General features: G+C 34.6%; 1 protein-coding gene across 1 annotated transcript in view; it reads left to right on the top strand.

Moving 5' to 3' along the window:
* Positions 1-17,720, top strand: part of LOC103608577 (leucine-rich repeat flightless-interacting protein 2-like) — a gene marked incomplete at its 3' end in the record, with an annotated part of 63,170 nt that extends 45,450 nt beyond the window's left edge. The window contains exons 5-6 of the mRNA XM_008592996.1: positions 17,187-17,234; positions 17,664-17,720. Of these exons, the coding sequence (XP_008591218.1) occupies positions 17,187-17,234; positions 17,664-17,720 (105 nt within the window). The remainder of the gene's footprint in view (positions 1-17,186; positions 17,235-17,663) is intronic.
* Positions 17,721-18,280: the final 560 nt, after the last annotated feature.

Below are 18,280 nucleotides of genomic sequence, written 5' to 3'. Positions count from 1 at the left end.
CCGCCCTCCTCCCTCTCTCCCCTCCCCCCCCAAGAATGTCCTTTCCGTTTGTTTGTTGTAACAACTACAAAAAAAGTATAGTTGTTATATCTTCTTCCCCACCCCACACCCCCCGATAAAAAATATTTTTGACTTTTGAGGTTGTATTTGTATCAAGGGGGAAAAAACCTGTGGGACACTATTAAACATTTTCTTTTGATGTTGGTGGTGGATTTTCTGCTAACCATTAAAAAGAAATTTATATATTCCATATTGTCATGGCTCAGAAAAACAAAAACAGTTGATATGCTGCTAATTTTTTAAAAACCATGTATAGTTTCATATATTGAGTGCGGTTCTTGGCTTGAAATGGAAATGTTGTAATGCATTTTCTTTTATACTCCTAAAAGTATAATAAATAATAAGTGGAGGAGACAATTATTAAATACTATAAGTTCTATTTATGGTCCTCTAAACTACAGAGAACCATGAATCTTTTTATTATTGAACATATTTATCTTAGTAATATTTTTTCTTTTTCGTTATCTTTTTTTCCTTTTTATTAACTCTTTCAGTGGAGAAATTTTCTGTATTTTGAATGTGTAACTTTGAGTCAACTATCATTACTCTTTAGGGCAAGTGTATATGACTAATTTAAGACTTTTTGGAGAATGCAGTATATTGGAAACTGTTCAGTTTATGAAACTTTTGCATTTGTAGCACTCTCATCATTCCTTTGATCGGAAATGGGGACAGATTCAGAAGTGGCTGGTAGGCCAGGATTGCCTGTCCTGCATGTTGTGATCAGTTGCTGAAACAATGCAATCTTGAAGTAAAGCACTAATAGTTTGCAAAGGAGTGTTTTGCTTGTTCTAACCTAAAGGTTAGAGTGTGTCTATTCTGTCTATAATGGACTAAATGTGTACTGGAGTCCACCCATTTTCTTTTGTGGTCAGTAGCTTCACCTTCATCTCATGAACACTCCTGATCAAGAAGAATTGAGTAAATGAATGTGTGTTTTCATTTTTTTTATTTTTATTTTTATTTTTCTTAAAAGATGACCGGTAGGGCCGGCCCGTGGCTCACTCTGGAGAGTGCGGTGCTGATAACACCAAGGCCCCGGGTTCGGATCCCATATAGGGATGGCCGGTTCGCTCACTGGGTGAGCGTGGTGCTGACAACCTCGCACCACCTCTTTTTTTTTTTTTTTTTTTTTTAAAAGATGACCGGTAAGGGGATCTTAACCCTTGACTTGGTGTTGTCAGCACCATGCTCAGCCAGTGAGCGAACCGGCCATCCCTATATGGGTTCCGAACCTGGGGCCTTGGTGTTATCAGCACCGCACTCTCCCGAGTGAGCCACGGGCTGGCCCTGAATGTGTGTTTTTATAGATTAGTTCTTTTTCTCTCAAATCCTTCCCTCCTCCTCATCTCCCTACCCCCCCTTAAAAAAAAAAGAACTAAGTCCTCAGGGTCTTTATTTAGAGATGGCCCAAATCATTCTTTCATTTCCTTTGAAAATTATTCTTACTACTTCAACTCTCTCAGCTCCTTTTCAAGTTCTCTACTATCCCAAATTTGTTAGCTACAAAAGCAGATTGTAAACCAGTAGAATGTTAGTTAACGTGCTTAATGCCTAAACTTGAACTTTTTTCAAGGTTGGTGAATTCCCCAACTGTCTCCTGTAGCAGGGGTTCTTAAGTTGGTATGTGACTAGGCTTGGGCAGTAGGGTATGAAGCCTTAAAATCTCATGCAAACTTTTCAGTGTATGTGTATTTTTACAGGAAATGCCCTACAGGTATTTTAATCATCAAATTCTCAAAGGAGTCTGTGATTCCTCAAGGGTTAAGGATCACTGTCTAACTGTTGCTAATCAATCAGCTTTAATATAAAGCAAATCCCTCTATAGCAGCATTTTAAGGTACAACAAAATTTAAATATTTATGACTGTAATGAACTTCAGATTTAAAACTTTATCATAATTCTCATTGTGATATTTTAGAAAAGAGAGAAAAAAGATGTTTGATTATTTAAAATTAAGTGACTCTTCATGTATATGTCTATTGTTTTGGAGTGGAAGAAGCTGTCCTTTCTTGTAATTAAAGCTAGCCTAATTAATTTTAAAGTTCCCTCTGCATGTAACTGGGTTAATATTATTGATGATGCATTAAGAATTTTTTGTGTGAATAAAAGAAATCACTTTTACTGGTAAATTTGCCATGGAAATATTAGTTTAACTTATTCTTTTAATTATGTATTATAATTCTAAAATTAAATTGTCTAAGAATTTAATATCTTTGGGAAGACCCAAAAAATGTTAAATAAAAAGAAAATCTACACTAAAAGTGAAAAGTCTAATTGATTTTGGTGTTTAAAGGCCATGAAGATAATCATTTTTTAATATCTGTGAAATGTGTGCAGTTTAGGCAGTGAGTGTGCTATATTTTCATGGAAGGGGAAAATAGTTTGGGTTAGAGTCTTAAAATGCAGGTGGTGACTAACCTAAGTCTTGATTGATAGCTAGGACTTTGACAGGCAGAAAGAGTAGGGTTTAGTTTCAGATGGGAATAACCACTCCTAACCCCTTGCGACACTTGCTTACTGATTCTTTCTTTTACTTCTTATCTTATCCTTGTCTCTTTGGCTGCTTTGTCTGTGAGCCCATAGTAGCAATTGGCATGTGGTAGTTGCAGTATTAAATATCAGTGGCTAACACGTATATAATAAAATAAATGATGTATACACACACAATAGGACTGTCAGTAACTAGAAGGAAGAGTTCTTACATATTAAAAATTTTTACTTTTTGTGGTGGGAGTGGGATGTTGGGACGTAGATAGGAAATGCAAGGGCATGAGGCTCAGGAATGAAGCTGACTGTGTGTGTACTGTTTGCCAGCAGTGTGCCAATTCTTTTTACGTAGGTTTTCATTTCACATTATAAGACAAGTGTCATTATCTCCATTTTATAGATAAGGAGATAAAGGATGGGTGAAGTAAATAACTTGCTTCGTCACTGGCAGAGCCGGAATTTGAAGGCATGAGAGACTGCCACAGCTGCTAATTAGGACCAAGAAGAAAAGGGCCTAAGTCTTCTTGGGTTTCCAAATAGTCTTGGTTTAGCCAACTTTCCATGAGCCTAATGGTTCTGTTTTTAAACTGGATGTCTTAGTCAGTAGCATGTTGGTACATGTATGAAAGAATAAATGCATGTCTGGAAGAGTAAATGCAATGTCTGAAGTTTCCTAATTTGAAAATAAAGGAATGACTCTAGCCCCAACGTAATAAATGTTTGTTGATAAAGAAGATGGCCAGGTGTCCTCGTGGGACTGTGGTTTTCTTTTAATAAAACCACTTCTTTCTCACTTCGAGTGAACTTTTAAGAACAAAGAGTATGTTCTATTTCTATTAATTTAATTTAAATATATCAAAACAATTTCCCAGAAACATTTGAATGAATATGCATCCATCTTTTAAGGCATTGCCCTGTTCTTTCAGTCTTGGGTTCTTTAGTGCTAATATGGACTCCTAGGATAATGACAATGTATTGTTTTCCTGACTGTGGAAAACAGGGATACTCTGCATTATAATTAGTACTTAAGAACACAGTTTGCTATACTCTTTTCTATGTGGCCATTGGTTCTATTAATTCAAGAAAAGCCAATTGGAAATGTAGGTACTACTGAAATACTACTGTAGAAATACCTGGGAAATGAAGCTTTCTGACCTTTCAGAGAAGGAGGAATCTCTGAGTAAAAACCAGAATACCTTGCCCTTTCTGTTTGTTTGTTTTTTCCCTATGTAATTAGTGGAGATTCATCCAGTGTAGGATGGTATCTTTATGGTTCAGTAGTCTGGTGAGTCAGAAGATCTGAATGTTGGTCCCAGCTTTATGACCTTGTAGATTCATATTTAATCCTTCTTACAGCTTTCTTTACTGTAAAATAAAGGGATCAGACTAGATGATCACTAAGGCCCTTTCTATCTTAAAAGATAATTTTAAGTTAATTTTAGTTACTACCAGGGTCTTTTATACAGCGATTTCCTTCTATTCCCTCACATTTGCTACTATGCAAAAGTATTCCATGTAGGAGTAGCAATGAAAATGCTTTTCCTTTTCTATATAAAAGTGGTTCTACTTGGCAGTCTCTTAGTAGAATATGTTTTTTGGATGTTTTTGGGGTAATGAAAATTTACTTTGAACTTGCCTTACTGTTTTACTTAAACATATATTTTGAGACAGCAGATGTCAACCAGAATTTTTTGGGGAATTATGTTCAAAGATCATGACCAAGATAAAGCATTAAATTGTGGTGTTTCAGTTGAATTACTGTTTCTATTTTGAAATGAATGGTCAGACATGGCCTCATCTATTTGTTCCACTTTTGTAATGATCTTGCTGGATTTCCATGGAATTTAAGGCATTGATTTATTTGGGAAAAGATGGCATTGATTATTCGGTTCTAGGGACTAGTCATTTGCTTTCACATGACTCAAGTCTTAATGCTCCATTGGTAGTAGTTGAATGTCAAAAGTTTGGAATTGCATTTAATTTAGTCAATTGCTAGTCAAATTTAGTGAGTTAATTTAGTCAAATTGACCAAAAAATTGTGGTCAATTTTTTTCAATCTAAGACATGGCTCTTATGATAACTTTACCAACTCTAAAATATTTGTGTAATTTTTTCTAAGTAGTTTTTCATATTAATAACACACAGTCAGGGTTTATTTCACTTAGTTGTTTTCTTTTTCCAGTTAGAGTGGAGAAAGAAAAAAAAAAAGAAAAGAAATTCAGTATAACCCAAGCAATAGACTGTCTCCTTAAAATACACGTGTGATAAAGTAAACATTTCTTCTTGCCTTTTATAAACTAACGCTCACAATGAAAAAAAAGTTTACTTTTAATGCTGAACTCACCTTCTGTTTGTTAAGTATGCTTGTGAATATTTATCTTGGTATATTGAGCTCTCTTGGTCATATGTAGATTATATCCTATAATCTACAGTGTCAGACACATACACCTGGTAAAATAAAAACATAGCCAAGATTATTTCTACTTTCTTTCCAACCAAAGCATGTGGCTGCCCCAAACTCAGCTTTTGAGGCTTTTACAAACCTGCCTGCTCTAAGAAAGGTGCTGTTGTGCTGTTAACTGTCTGTTCTTTGCTTGGTTCTGATAAATAACTGTCTCTTCAGTAATTAACTCTCCATGTACTTTCCCCTTTCCCAGGAAGATTCAGAAAAGGCCAGGTATTCCCACCGATCCCGTCATCATCGTCCTTATCTGGTTTGTAGTAACCTTTAAACCTGCCTCTAATACTTATTCTCATTAACTTAATGTAGCCACTCACAAACTTTTACTCTGTTTTTAATTTTATCAGGAAGTTGAGGATGCATTGTCCACTCGAAGTCTTGGCAGTCACAGGGTTGGTATTTTAAGTTGTTTACACCACAATAGCAAAGCTTATGTGTGAGCTTTCTTTAGCATCATTGCCTAAAAGGTCTGAAAATGTTCATGTATTCCTTTGCCTTTTTAAAACAAAGTACAAAATACTGGCAAAGTCTTTTCATTGCAAAGTGATGCTTTCTCTCAAATTATTGCTTATATAAATCAATTTTAAAATCATGAATATTTTCATCTGTTAACGTGTGTATTCCGTTTTTCTATAGAAGGGCCTTTGAATTTGGAAATGTATCAGAAAATAGTAAGATTGATCTTATAGAATAACATCACCTTGGTTCTAACTTTCAGGTTTTTTCTATTTTCATACCTCAAAAAATGACAATTAAATGTGAACTAGCTTTGGGGATTGAGTGAATAATTACAGTTTTATTTTGTGGAAAAACTGAACTATTGATATAAAAAATTTCCTACTTGTCATATGTATAGAAATTATCATGCTTTGACACTTTGAACATTTTATAGAATGTTCCAGGTTTTTAGCATAGCTCACTGTAAATAAAGATACATGAGAAGTTGCTTCTTAAAGGCTTGCATATTGTGCTGAGACCCTGATCTCTCTCTCTTCAAGAATTATACTTTAAACGTTAAAGCAGTGCTTTTAATTTGCACATTGATAACGTTGTATATACACTTACAACTAGATTTTTCATCGGTAAAATGGTCCTTCATGTTAAAGTCTGTATTTGTTGATTTTCTCTAACTCGAATTTTTTTCCCACCTTGTATAATGTATAAAAATACAATACTGTATAATAAACTGTGTTCTGGCATACTAGTTATTGACATGTTTGTGTTCATAGTCTTTCGTGATGGTTATTTTTCTTGTTGAAGAATGTAATCTACTGTCTTTAGAGTAAGTTAGTTAAGTAGTTTTTTAATCATAAATATTTTGGTTAGTTACAAAACTTTAGATTTTTAAGAATATTAACATATCCTTAGAGAAATTGGCAAAATCAGCAGCTTAAAAATTATTTCAGAGGAGAAAAACTTTAATAGATTTATCATGCTTCTTCCTGGAGATATGTACTTTGCTTTTTCTTTTAAATACTTTAAAAAGAATCAAATAGGGAATCAGCCAACAAAAACTTAAAAGTCGAGTATCAAGGATATGACAATAATCCCCCCCCTTTGTTTTTAAAATGTGGGTGTTTGCTTTTCATTATAATGATCTTAGTGTGAATTTTCACACAGTTGTTATCAAGCTGTAAATTTTATAAATATGTATATTACCTTAGGGAGACTTGATTATTTATTAGTTTAACTTAAAGAAAAAGCCAACTAAGTTTGACTTCATTTGAGGGCCTTTAAAACAAATGTACAAACAAACAAAAAGAAATTTGCGATTAAACTGAAAGGAGTGTTTTACCTAGAGTGTCTATAAATTAACTTGGTTGATTTGCTTTTTATGGAAATTTTATCATTAAATAAATTTAGGATATAATTCTAACTCTCCAGTATTTTATTTCATTATGATATTATGAAGATTGTTACTATAGGATAAAGTTTCCAATATTTTTAAAAGTCCATGTTTGGGCCGGCCTGGTGGCGCACTCTGTGCGCCGCTTGGGAGCGTGGCGGCGCTCCCGCCAAGGGTTCGGATCCCACATACGGACCGGCCGCTCACTGGCTGAGCGAGGTGCGGGCGCAACACTGAGGGTTGCGATCCCGGTCCGGTACGGGCGCGACACTGAGGGTTGTGATCCGTTGCCGGTCACGAAAAAAGACAAAAAGGAAAAAAAAAAAAAAAAGTCCATGTTTGAATTTGAAGATTAATAAAAGTTTTACACTCCAGAGGAGACTGTCACTTTACTATCTGTTATTGTACATCCAACATACTTTAAATTTTTTGGCTTTCCTGGAACATTGTTTAAAAGAAATATAATTGAAATATTTTTTTTCCTGTTTTGTTTTAACTAAATATTGGGGAGTTCTAAATTTTCATCACATTATTTGCTTTTTAAAATAACTTTACCATCTCCATTATACTGAATATGTTAGACAACCTTTGTCCTCTGTAAAAATAAATGGTGTATTAAATAACCATTCATTCTGGAATGTAATGACAGGACTGTAATAAAATGGAATGGAATAGAAGTGGCAAAAATGTGATGGCCTGAAACAATTAAATTTTCTTGTGGTTTGCTATATAATTTTGGGGTTCTGGTATTTCTCTGCCAGTTATTTTTAAAAACTTTACTTATGACCCATGTGTTAAAAAGTCTAATACTTTTTGAATCCAATATTTGATGTATGAACATTAGCAGTATCTGAATGTAAGGCAGATGTTATTTGTGATCTCATGCCACATTCATAGGACTTTGATTTTTCCTTTTGTCCAATTAGCTTTCAGATGTTACCTTTTTTGAAAGATGGCTCGCCAGAAGCTACTTGGGCTGAAAACTTTGGTATTAATGCTTCAGACTTTCTGTATAAAAATAGAGAGAGTAAAGATAGTTCAAGATTATGAATGGTTCGGTTGGGGGAGGGAGGATTAAGTCAAAGCCGTGAGCTTAGAATTGAAACAATTGGTATCTATTAGTTATGTGTAATGATTAGATCATTGGTCGTATGGAACATCAGTGGCTGCCTTTAGAAAATCATTTTACAAATGTTTGGTCATTGCTTCATATACTGAAATATAAAATTAGAAAGTGAAGTGATCTTGAATCACAGCAGTAGTAACACATCACTATTTCTCATTGGTGGAGATTTTTACTGTTGTATGTATTTAGTTTCTATTTGTATATCAATGGCCTTGGTATAATTTTAATGAATTTAATTTTTAAAGTATGCTTGCAATTTGTGTTTTGTCATTCACTGTTTAATTCCATTGAAGAACCCATCAAAGGATATAAGTGGGACACATTGGAGCAGAGCCAGTGCACCCAAAAGGAAAGACATCATGGTGTGTAGCCCAGAAAAATGTGTAGTTGTTAGTATTCTGCATTCACTTTGTCCTGGGGGTTTGAGTAATAGGTACATTCTAATGGAAATTGACATTTGCTGAACTTTGTTTTCACAACCTGTTTGCTGTACTTTCTTTCTGTTTTGTTTCCAAATGCAAACGTTCAGGCAAGTTTCTCTGAGAGTTTAAAAACTAAAAAAAAAAAAAAAAAAGGTTATAATAAATTTGGAAACATTTTAGCTGAGCCCTTAATATTTTCAGTTTTCTCCCCTTTGATGAATCATTTGTTTTTAGACAACTTAAATACCAACTTTGACTTATTAGCGGAGGTTCTTTTTGTTTGTGCAGTTGTTCTAGTAGCAATTGGTATGGCCAAATCATGGATTTCCTTACCAGACAGATTCAGCAATTTTAAACCAGCCGAACTCTGTGTTACATTTTGGAAAAGGAAAATTGAAACAGGTTAATTTCATTTCAGTTTGTTAAATTGTATGCCTATGTAAAATGCCATTGGTGCTTCAGAGAGGATTAGACGACATAAGACATGACCACTCTCTTCAATGAACTTACCTGGTTGAGATGATTCAGTAGTTTATAAGTTAGAATGTGTGTGACTTGAATGGTGATTTTGTTGTAGATTTTTTTTTTTTTAACGAAAGGGTTAGATATTTTGTTAATTGAAAAAGGAAATGAAATTTCTGTAGAGAGCAAACTTATTTTCAGGCAAAGGTCACTCACCACAGAATGATATTTTATCATTGTACACCATTTACCAAATGCACACCTTTATACATTTTAGAAAATTTTGTAGCAAGATTTTGTTATACATACAATAATACTCTTTATTGTTTGCCCTTTCTGTTAGTTTTAGGATAATATAAGAGAAGCACACAAATGCAGATATTTTGCTTCAGTACTTTTTGGTATTTATTACAATAACATCTTCAGTGAATTTGTAACAGTGGCAAAATTGTACCACTTAGCCTTATACCTATGAAATGTATTTTTTGAGGTTTCTATAAAAAGCCTCAAATATCTTTTATAAATGACCATCTCATTAGGCACGAAGGAAGGGACTTTGTTCTGTATGAGCTGTTATTTTAATGCTTTGTTAGAACTATGTTATATAATTTGGCCTTTTGTATATTTTAAGCTTTTTAAAATTGTGACCTCTACAACAAGAAATAGATTTTATTTATTTATTTTTAATTTATTTTTAATTTATTTTTATTTTTATTTTTTTGTCCTTTTTGAGACCGGCTGCACCGCGCTCAGCCAGTGAGCGCTGTGAGCGCACCGGTCATCCCTATATAGGATCTGAACCCGCGGTGGGAGCGCTGCTGCACTCCCAGCGCCGCACTCTCCCGAGTGCACCACGGGCTTGGCCCAAGAAATAGATTTTATACCATGATCTAGTATCCACATACAGATCCCTGCATGTGTTGTATGTGTATATGTAAGTATATAAAATATATCATTGAAACAAAAGTTTCACAACATAATATTTGCTCTTAGTGTGCATAACACCCTGTAATATTTTCTCTTCTATTTCTTTCTTTCTTCTTCTTTTTTTTTGAGGCTGGCTGGTATGGGGATCCGAACCCTTGAACTTGTATTGTCAGCACCATGCTCTAACCAGCTGAGCTAACCGGCCAGCCCATTCTATTTCATTTTTTAAAAAATTCTTTTTGAACCCACTAAATTGATTTGAAGAACTTCCAATAAGTTGCAGCTTACACTTAGGAAAACATTACTTTAGGTCAGGTTTTTTTTTTTTTGTCTTTTTTCGTGTCTGGCAACGGATCGCAACCCTCAGTGTCGCGCCCGGACCGGACCGGGACCGGCAATGGGATCACAACCCTCAGTGTCGCGCCCGCACCTCACTCAGCCAGTGAGCGGGAACCGGTCTGTATGTGGGATCCGAACCCTCGGCAGGAGCGCCACCGCGCTCCCAAGTGGCGCACTGTAGCAGTGCGCCACCGGGCCGGCCCCTAGGTCAGGTTTTTGAATAGCATTTCCTAAAATGCTAAGTGGGTGTAAAAGTTATAAACAAAAGATATTTTTTACCAATTAGTATTTAAACTACCTGAGGAACTTGTTCATTGTTTTTATTTGTTTTATGCATTGACTTTCTGGGTAAGATTACTTAAAAAAATGTAAGCTAAAATGCTTAAGACACAATGTTAGGGAACTACAAATCTTTGCAGTTACTATTTAATTCGTTTTCTTGGATTTGAAATATGGTGTTACACATAGTATCTTATTTTTTTAAAGGATCTTCATGCAATGTGGGTTTTCTGGTCTTACGATAAATTTTGTATATTTTTCTTTGATTTATATTTACCATTATACTTGCATGTACTTTGTGCATCCCACACTTTGCTCTGACCTAGTTTCTCATTTTATTCAACATTTTCTTGAGGAAGGAAGTTTTTCAGGTGTGTGTCCACAAGCATATCCAAAGGAACTCCCCCATTTTGATGCTGGAATTGTTCTTTTGTAAACTTGATCATGTTAGTTATGTGCTCTTGCCTCATTGCCTGTCCATTCTTTGCTTTTGTAATTTTTCAAACGATGGAAAATGATGGGAACAGGCACAGTAGTAAAAAATAAGGCATCTTTGACTTCAGAATGTTTAATCCTTGCATTTAAAGGCTCTCTTAGGGTGTTTAGTGCTATAGTGTACTGAGATTGAATCATCTCACCATTACTGATTATAAGTTTTGTTATTTGAAAGAAAAATAAATATACAGGTTTAAATACACATTGTTTAGCAATAATTTATACTAGGAAAAAGTGGGGGAAATATTTAATTAAAATGCTTTTGTGTTTAGTAATATTTTGTTTTTAAAATAGTGCTGGATTTTTAATAACCACAAATGTTACTTTTTTCCCTTTTTATATTTCTGAATTTAAAAATACAACTTTTACCTTTTTCTGACATCCAGTATGATACTCTCAAGGATAGATCATCAAGACTTCCATCACTAGTATGTAATGCATGACTTTGTGTTAAATGTGAAGTTTTACTTCATAAACAGTGTTGAAGCTAATCATAGATTATGACTAATTTTTTATGGCTTTGTTATGATCTTTTGGTAAAAATGGGTGACTAACAAAGCAAAAACTAAAACTTATTTTGCAATTGTGGCATAATTTATTATATGAATAGTAATTTTTTCCTTTAGAATTTCAGGATTAGGTAAAAATTATTTGCTTCCCTAGTCAGGACTAAGATTGGTAAAATATCTTTTCTTAAAATGATGAGCCACCCACCTAACACATCCTCATTGCCCTGGAAGACATGTTTCTACTGTTTTTATGCATACTGAATGACAGTAGCACAGACCCAACTGTGTTTCATGTTATATGTCACGAGCTAGTAGGATTGAAGTTGCTAAACAGAAACTATTCAGCAGTGATAGATTGCAAGTGAGACATCAGTATATCCAAGCATTTTGGCTTGATTTTTTTTTTTTTTTACGGTATGTCATATTAGCCAAAGAAGTAAAGCGATAGCTTGTTTTTCTTGGGTTTAATATTATGTCAGTAGGTTTCCTGCATTTCTAGACTATACAGGCATCTCTTAAAATGTTCAGAGTAATATATGAAAGAAAAGAAGCATACTCAAAAAAAATAAAAATGAGTTTATAATGATTGTATCAGGATCTAGTGGTACATATGGGAGATGGTTTGCCTAGATCAGACAATCTGTTGCCTTTGGCTATTGATAGGTAGGGCACTTCTAACTGCACCCTCTCATTTCAGGCAAGCAGTACATACCTAGATTGGATTTCTTGTCTACCAGTTGATCTATTTAGTAGTATTGTTTTTCATTATCTCCCCATATGCACTTGGCTTTTTATTCATCATAGAAGTTATGTATTGAGACAGCCCTATCTTCAGAGGACCCTTGTATAAGGTGACCATTTAATAATATTGCTGCTATGCTGGGCAGTCCATACTATCTTGGCTGTTTTCCTCCTGAGCAGCATATGCTGTGGTATCACTAACTTGGGTTAAAAGCACTGTCTGGGGCAGTGCAGTATCATGTTCTTTGTTCTGTCAGTCCTCTTTGGGTTGATCCAAAGGATTGCTTTTCAGCCTTTCAGTAAGGAAGACTATAGAAGGAGGTGGACTGTCTTGTCACCTATACTTTTGTAAAGAAGATAGAGAGACTCAAATGAAGTGTGGGGTAAAGGTCCTCACAAATATGCTGCCTGGCTCTAAGACTTAATCAATTTTGTTTTAAGCTGGCCAAACATTGAGCTGGATGCTGGGAACAGGAGGAGGAGAGGGGGAGTACAGATGTGTAGAAAGGCCACATATCTTAGCCAGTCAAGTGCAGTTAATCATTTACTAACAGATGGGAAACAGACTGCGCATAGACTGTATCTCATACAGACCCTTGCGTGTATAATTTTAACATGAATTTTATGTAATTTTTAAAACTTTACTATGTGATTATTAAAGTTAACTTAAAATATTTACTTCCAGAATCATTCTTATAGTCACTCTTATGGAATGAAGAAGAGATCTTCTGGTTCTCATAAAGACCTACTGGTTAGTTCTATTGTGTCTTGTATTATAATTCACTGATTACTCTTAGAGAACTTACAAATTATCACTGCTTTATTGTGTTCCTCAGACATTATTGGAACTTGATAGTATGCTGAAACATGATTTATCAGAACCTTATTAAAATAATTAATAATAATTTTGTTTTACTTATAACATTTAATATCAAGTTAACATGCTAGAATTAGTAAGATATCACAGGAATCTCATTAATAAGATATTTTCATTTATGAACTGTCCTTGAGAATATACCTTGAGATTCTTGTCCTTATTTTAGATATTTGAATTGATTTAGTTGTGTTATGGGCAGTACCAAACTCTTAGATAGGTTTCATTCTGAAAGTTTGTTGGGAACTTGGAATGTATTTTTTTGTAGAAACAATAAAGTATGTAATGTCAGAGTTCCCATGCTAGCTTGCAGAAAACTCTTTAACCCATAATGTAATTAAACTGAGGAACTGATATGCTCTCCATTCCATCCACCTTGCTTCATACCTTGCTAAATATTTTTGTTTTTTCCCTCTGGGGAAAAAATGTCTCTTGAAAGCCACTTTGGGCACTAGAACAGTTCTTTCCTGTTAGCCTGCCATAGTACACTAGTCCGCCCTTATGTCTGGTTTTGCTTTTCAGTTTCAGTTATCTGTGGTCAACTGCAGTCTGAAAATATTAAATGGACAGTTCCAGAAATAAACAATTCATACATTTAAATTGCTTGCCATTCTGCATAGCATGATGAAATCTTGCATTGTTCCACTCCATCCTGCTCTGGATGTAAAGCATCCCTTTGTCCAGCGTATCTACACTGTAGATGCTACCTGTCCCTAGTATCAGCATTATCACAGTGCTTCTGTTTAATGAACCCTTATTTTACTTAATGGCCCCAAAGCACAAGAGTAGTGATGAAGGTAATTCAGATATGCCAAAGAGAAGCCATAAAGTGCTTCTTTTAAATGAAAAGGTAAAAGTTCTCAACTTAATAAGGAAAGAAAAAAAATTGTATGTTGAAGATACTGAGATCTATGGTGAGAATGAATTTTCTGTCCGTGAAATTGTGAATAGAATATTGTTATAATTGCTCTATTTTATTATTAGTTATTGTTGTTAATCTGGTACCATGCCTGGTTTATAAATTAATTTTTGTCATAGGTATGTATGTGTAGGAAAAAACAGTATATATATTGCTCTATTTTATTATTAGTTATTGTTGTTAATCTGGTACCATGCCTGGTTTATAAATTAATCTTTGTCATAGGTATGTATGTGTAGGAAAAAACAGTATATATAGAAAATGGCTAGAGAAGTTGGAAAGGGAATTTTATCAATGATTTTCTCTCCCTCAAGAAACCACAGAGTATAAAATTACTGTTTGTTTTGTGTAGTTTATTGAAAATGACCCTGTCATAGAAGTTTTAGACCAAACCATATTTAGTGCACTCTTCTCTCTTTTTCATTAATTAATTTGATCAGTTTGTTTTGACAAATATTGGGACCAGGAAAAATTTGGAACCAAATAACTCTTTAATCATTGCTGTGGCTTTGCCAAATGTATTGTAAAAGTGGTAATTATTCAGTTGTTCTGGATTTTTAAAGGACATTCTTAAGTATGACATGAAAATAAATTACTTTTTTCCATTCCATTGTGTCTGAGGGTTTATTGTCTTGTTTTTAAAGTAAAAAAATTAGTTATGACTTCATTTGAAAACAGTTAAATTTTAATACCATTCTTTTTTGAGAGACCTGAAATAATTGTTACCTTGGCATTTACTTAATGATCCCGTGCTTTAAAGACATTGTTTTAGAGGAGAAGGGGTTTGACAATATCCGATTTTGCCTTTGTGTGTTTAAATTTTGTCTTTGTATGTTGTTAGGTTAGCAACATTTAGCCTAAGAAAAATGTGCTTAATTTTGCTTTTTGCAGAGTGGCCTCTACTTTGACCAGAGAAACTATAGCAGTCTTAGACATAGCAAACCTATCTCTTCCTACTACACTCGGGTTTGTCTAAAGTTGTTTTGGGTTCATGTATTTTATCCACCTTTAACATAATTCTAATCTCCCATTTTGCATTTTGACTAATTATAAATAGTATGTAAATGGCTATGTATATACTAATTTTTGGTAACAGAATTCATACTCTGTGTGTGTGTGTGTGTCTTTAAACAGTGAGAACTGTTAAATCACCATGTTTGTAAATGAATACAATTTTTTTCAGTTTGTTTTTAATGAAAAATTTCAAACATACAAAAAAGTTCAAAGAATTATATAGAGAACACTACATAACTACCATTTAGATTATACAGTTTATTTTATTTTCTTTATCACAGAATTGTCTATTCATCTCTCTGTCCATTCATCAATCCATCTTATTTTTTGATGCATTTCAGAATAAGTTGTAGACAAAAGTACACTTCAATGTACCATTTTAGAAAGCTCACACATGAAAATCTGAACTACACATGGGATGAGAAGAATGTCATTCTTTGTTTTGTGTTAGAATGTTTTGTTTTTTCAAGGCATTTGATACATCATACATTTAAAACACACATTAAATGTATGGCATATGGTACATTTAAAATAATTCAGATGACATCAGAAAAGAAAGATTTAATTCTTTTCTAAAAAGTGCTGTGCCTTTTTAGTGCATGGATTCATTTTGCCTGGTACAATTTATCTGATTAAGGCACTTTGTCCATGACTTGTTTTAAAATACAGGCTTTCTAATCTATTTGGAAAAGAGTGTTGTAGCTCTAACTCGGTGCTCATTTTTCTGGTTTCCCAGTAACCAATCTGAGCCCATTAGGAGTCTTTCATGGAATCACTGACAATATCACAGGAGATGCTGGTGACTGGGATGTGGCCACTGTTTGCCACACTTGTGCCATGGTACTGTTTTACTCAGTGTTTTCTTAGGTTGCCATCCCATTTCCTAAGAATAATGTTCAAAGACCAATAGGACATGAACACATTTATAGGAAACTGTTCCAAGTGTTTTTCTTTTTTATGCCTTACAACTGGTATTCAAACAGGTTTCTAATGACATAAATTTTTTTTTTTTTAAACTTCATGTGTTTCTTAACTACCATTAGCATTAGGAATTGCTAATGAATAATGAAGTATAAAATCATAAAAATATCGTAAACTTGTCTTTTGCTGTCATGATGGTGAGAACAATTCTTCTTTTTGTTTTTTCTTATTTATTGTTTTTTGTTTTTGTTTCTTAGCAGTCTTCTTCCTTGTGCAGTGATCCTCTGGCTACATCTAAGAGTATCAGGGTTAGTACTTTCTGAGGAGTGTGTTGCCTTTAGAACCATCAGTTCCTTTTCTTTGGGTTTAATAATGCACTTTTTTCATAGGCCTCCCCTACTGCAAATTCTGGTCTGCTGAGAAGTGCCAGTCTGGTTTGTATTTTCCTCTTCCAGTGTGTGCATTGCTGGTGAGGCCACTGTCATGGTGCTAACTCTGTGGCTTGACTGCTTTCCTCCAAAATAGTCAAGGACACATGGCTTTAATGCCAGGCATGTTGCAGAATGTACTGCCTGTGTTTAAATACAAAACTTTAGGGTGTTAAAATTAAGCATATTCTCTTCGTAGAGATAGATACTGCTGGCTGTTGGTAACCGTTGTTTAAAATCAGTTTCCTGTAGAGAAGATAGGTTTGCATGGGTCCCACCACACATATTCTTTTGTCAGATGTCTGCCCATGCAAGGGATGTTATTTATTTTGGGGGGACAGCTATGACCGTGGCCACATTGATACCAGGGTCTAATAAAGCAAGCTGACTAGAAAAACAAAAGCCATAGTTTTGTGTAATGTGCAAGCTGTGAGGTGGTTACTTTCAAGTTGCTGTTTTTTGTGTTATGGCCTGTTCTAGTGGACTGGAACACAGAGGTTTTATAACTTAATTTTATTGTGACAGTGGGCAAAATGCTTCTGTACTTCAGTTTTCTTTTCTGCTTTAATTTGTCATTTGAGAGAATAAATTAACAAATATTAATTCTCCTTGTTTTATAATGTTATGGTGAAAGAAAATACTGTAACTAGTGGTTTTTTTTTTAATGATGTGTAAGCTTGAAGTTATAATGAGACTGATACAGAAATTTATGTGTATAAATAAGTTGTATCACCTTTAGAGACTTCACTTTGGGAGGCTATACACTTAACCGTTCTTCAAAACTTTTTTGGAACTGAGTACTGTAAAAAGTGAAGACATTATTGAAATAACTTTGATGCTAAATAGATAAATGGTATTTCCTTTGTTCTTTAGGCGTCATTGTACGATGGTGGATTATATAACCCTTATGGTTCTCGAACTGTAAGTCTAAAAGGGGAGGTGGTGAAGAGGGGGGAGGTCTAAGTGGGCACAGTTTACTTAATAGTAAAAAGTCATTTAATCTGACCTGTAATACTCTACAAGCTGTGATTCATTCGTTCAGCTAGCCAGTTGGGACTCTCATCTAAATGCCTGCTGGAAATCATGCTTAAAATTTGAGGGGAATAAGTAGAGAATCTTTTTTTCTTGCTCATTAGTTCCTCCTGAAGTTCTGAGCAGTGCTTCTCAGGGCATCTTCTTTCTCTCCTCTCCCTCCTGCTATGGGCTGGTGGATCTTGAGGGTACAAGTGAGATGGAGTTCCAGACAAGGAACCCCTCTGGGGAAGGTTAGGTCTAGGGTCACTAATGTATTCCTAGCAGAAAAAGGATCTGACCATGGTTGTAAAACCTTTCTTCTTGAAAACATTATAGCCATCTGAATACAGTTATTACTCATTAAGAACAAGTTCAGGCCGAAGCAGTCCTGCGGTAAGCTATCTAGTCTCTTTGCATGCTTTATAGAAACTTTTGGTTGTTTCATTAACCTGTACTCACAGTTTAGAATATTGAGGATGTAGTGTATTTCACTCTCTTGTGCATGGATTACGGTGATACCTCAGTACACAAACTAGCACTAATTTGCCCTAATTGGTGGTTTCTGTATGAATATGACTTAGCACATAATTTTTTAAATGAGTCTGGAACCAATACCATTAGAAATTTAAATTTTTATATTTAATTGTCATTTGTGTTAAACTTCTTGTCTTTTCAGGGGTAATAATTCAGTGTATGGGGTGGCCACCCTATGTTTTTACTTTCCATCTTTACTTCCTGTGTTCTGCCATTTCACTTGCTTACCAGCACTTTTATCAGTGGAGTGGAAGGAGAAGAAATAAAAAGAGCCAACTTTTAAAAGTTGTTGTAGAGAAGACAAAACTGGGACAATTCTGATTACCTGATCTCTCTGGAGTTTTAAGACCTTTTTTCAATTTATAAAAATACTATTAGTTGGGCCGGCCCGGTGGCGCACTGCTACAGTGCGCCGCTTG

This window comes from Galeopterus variegatus, unplaced genomic scaffold (genome assembly GCF_000696425.1).
Source record: "Galeopterus variegatus unplaced genomic scaffold, G_variegatus-3.0.2 Scaffold8583, whole genome shotgun sequence".
Taxonomy (NCBI): domain Eukaryota; kingdom Metazoa; phylum Chordata; class Mammalia; order Dermoptera; family Cynocephalidae; genus Galeopterus; species Galeopterus variegatus.
The sequence above is the reverse complement of the archived record's forward strand: the minus strand, read 5'-3'. Positions and strand labels throughout refer to the sequence as shown.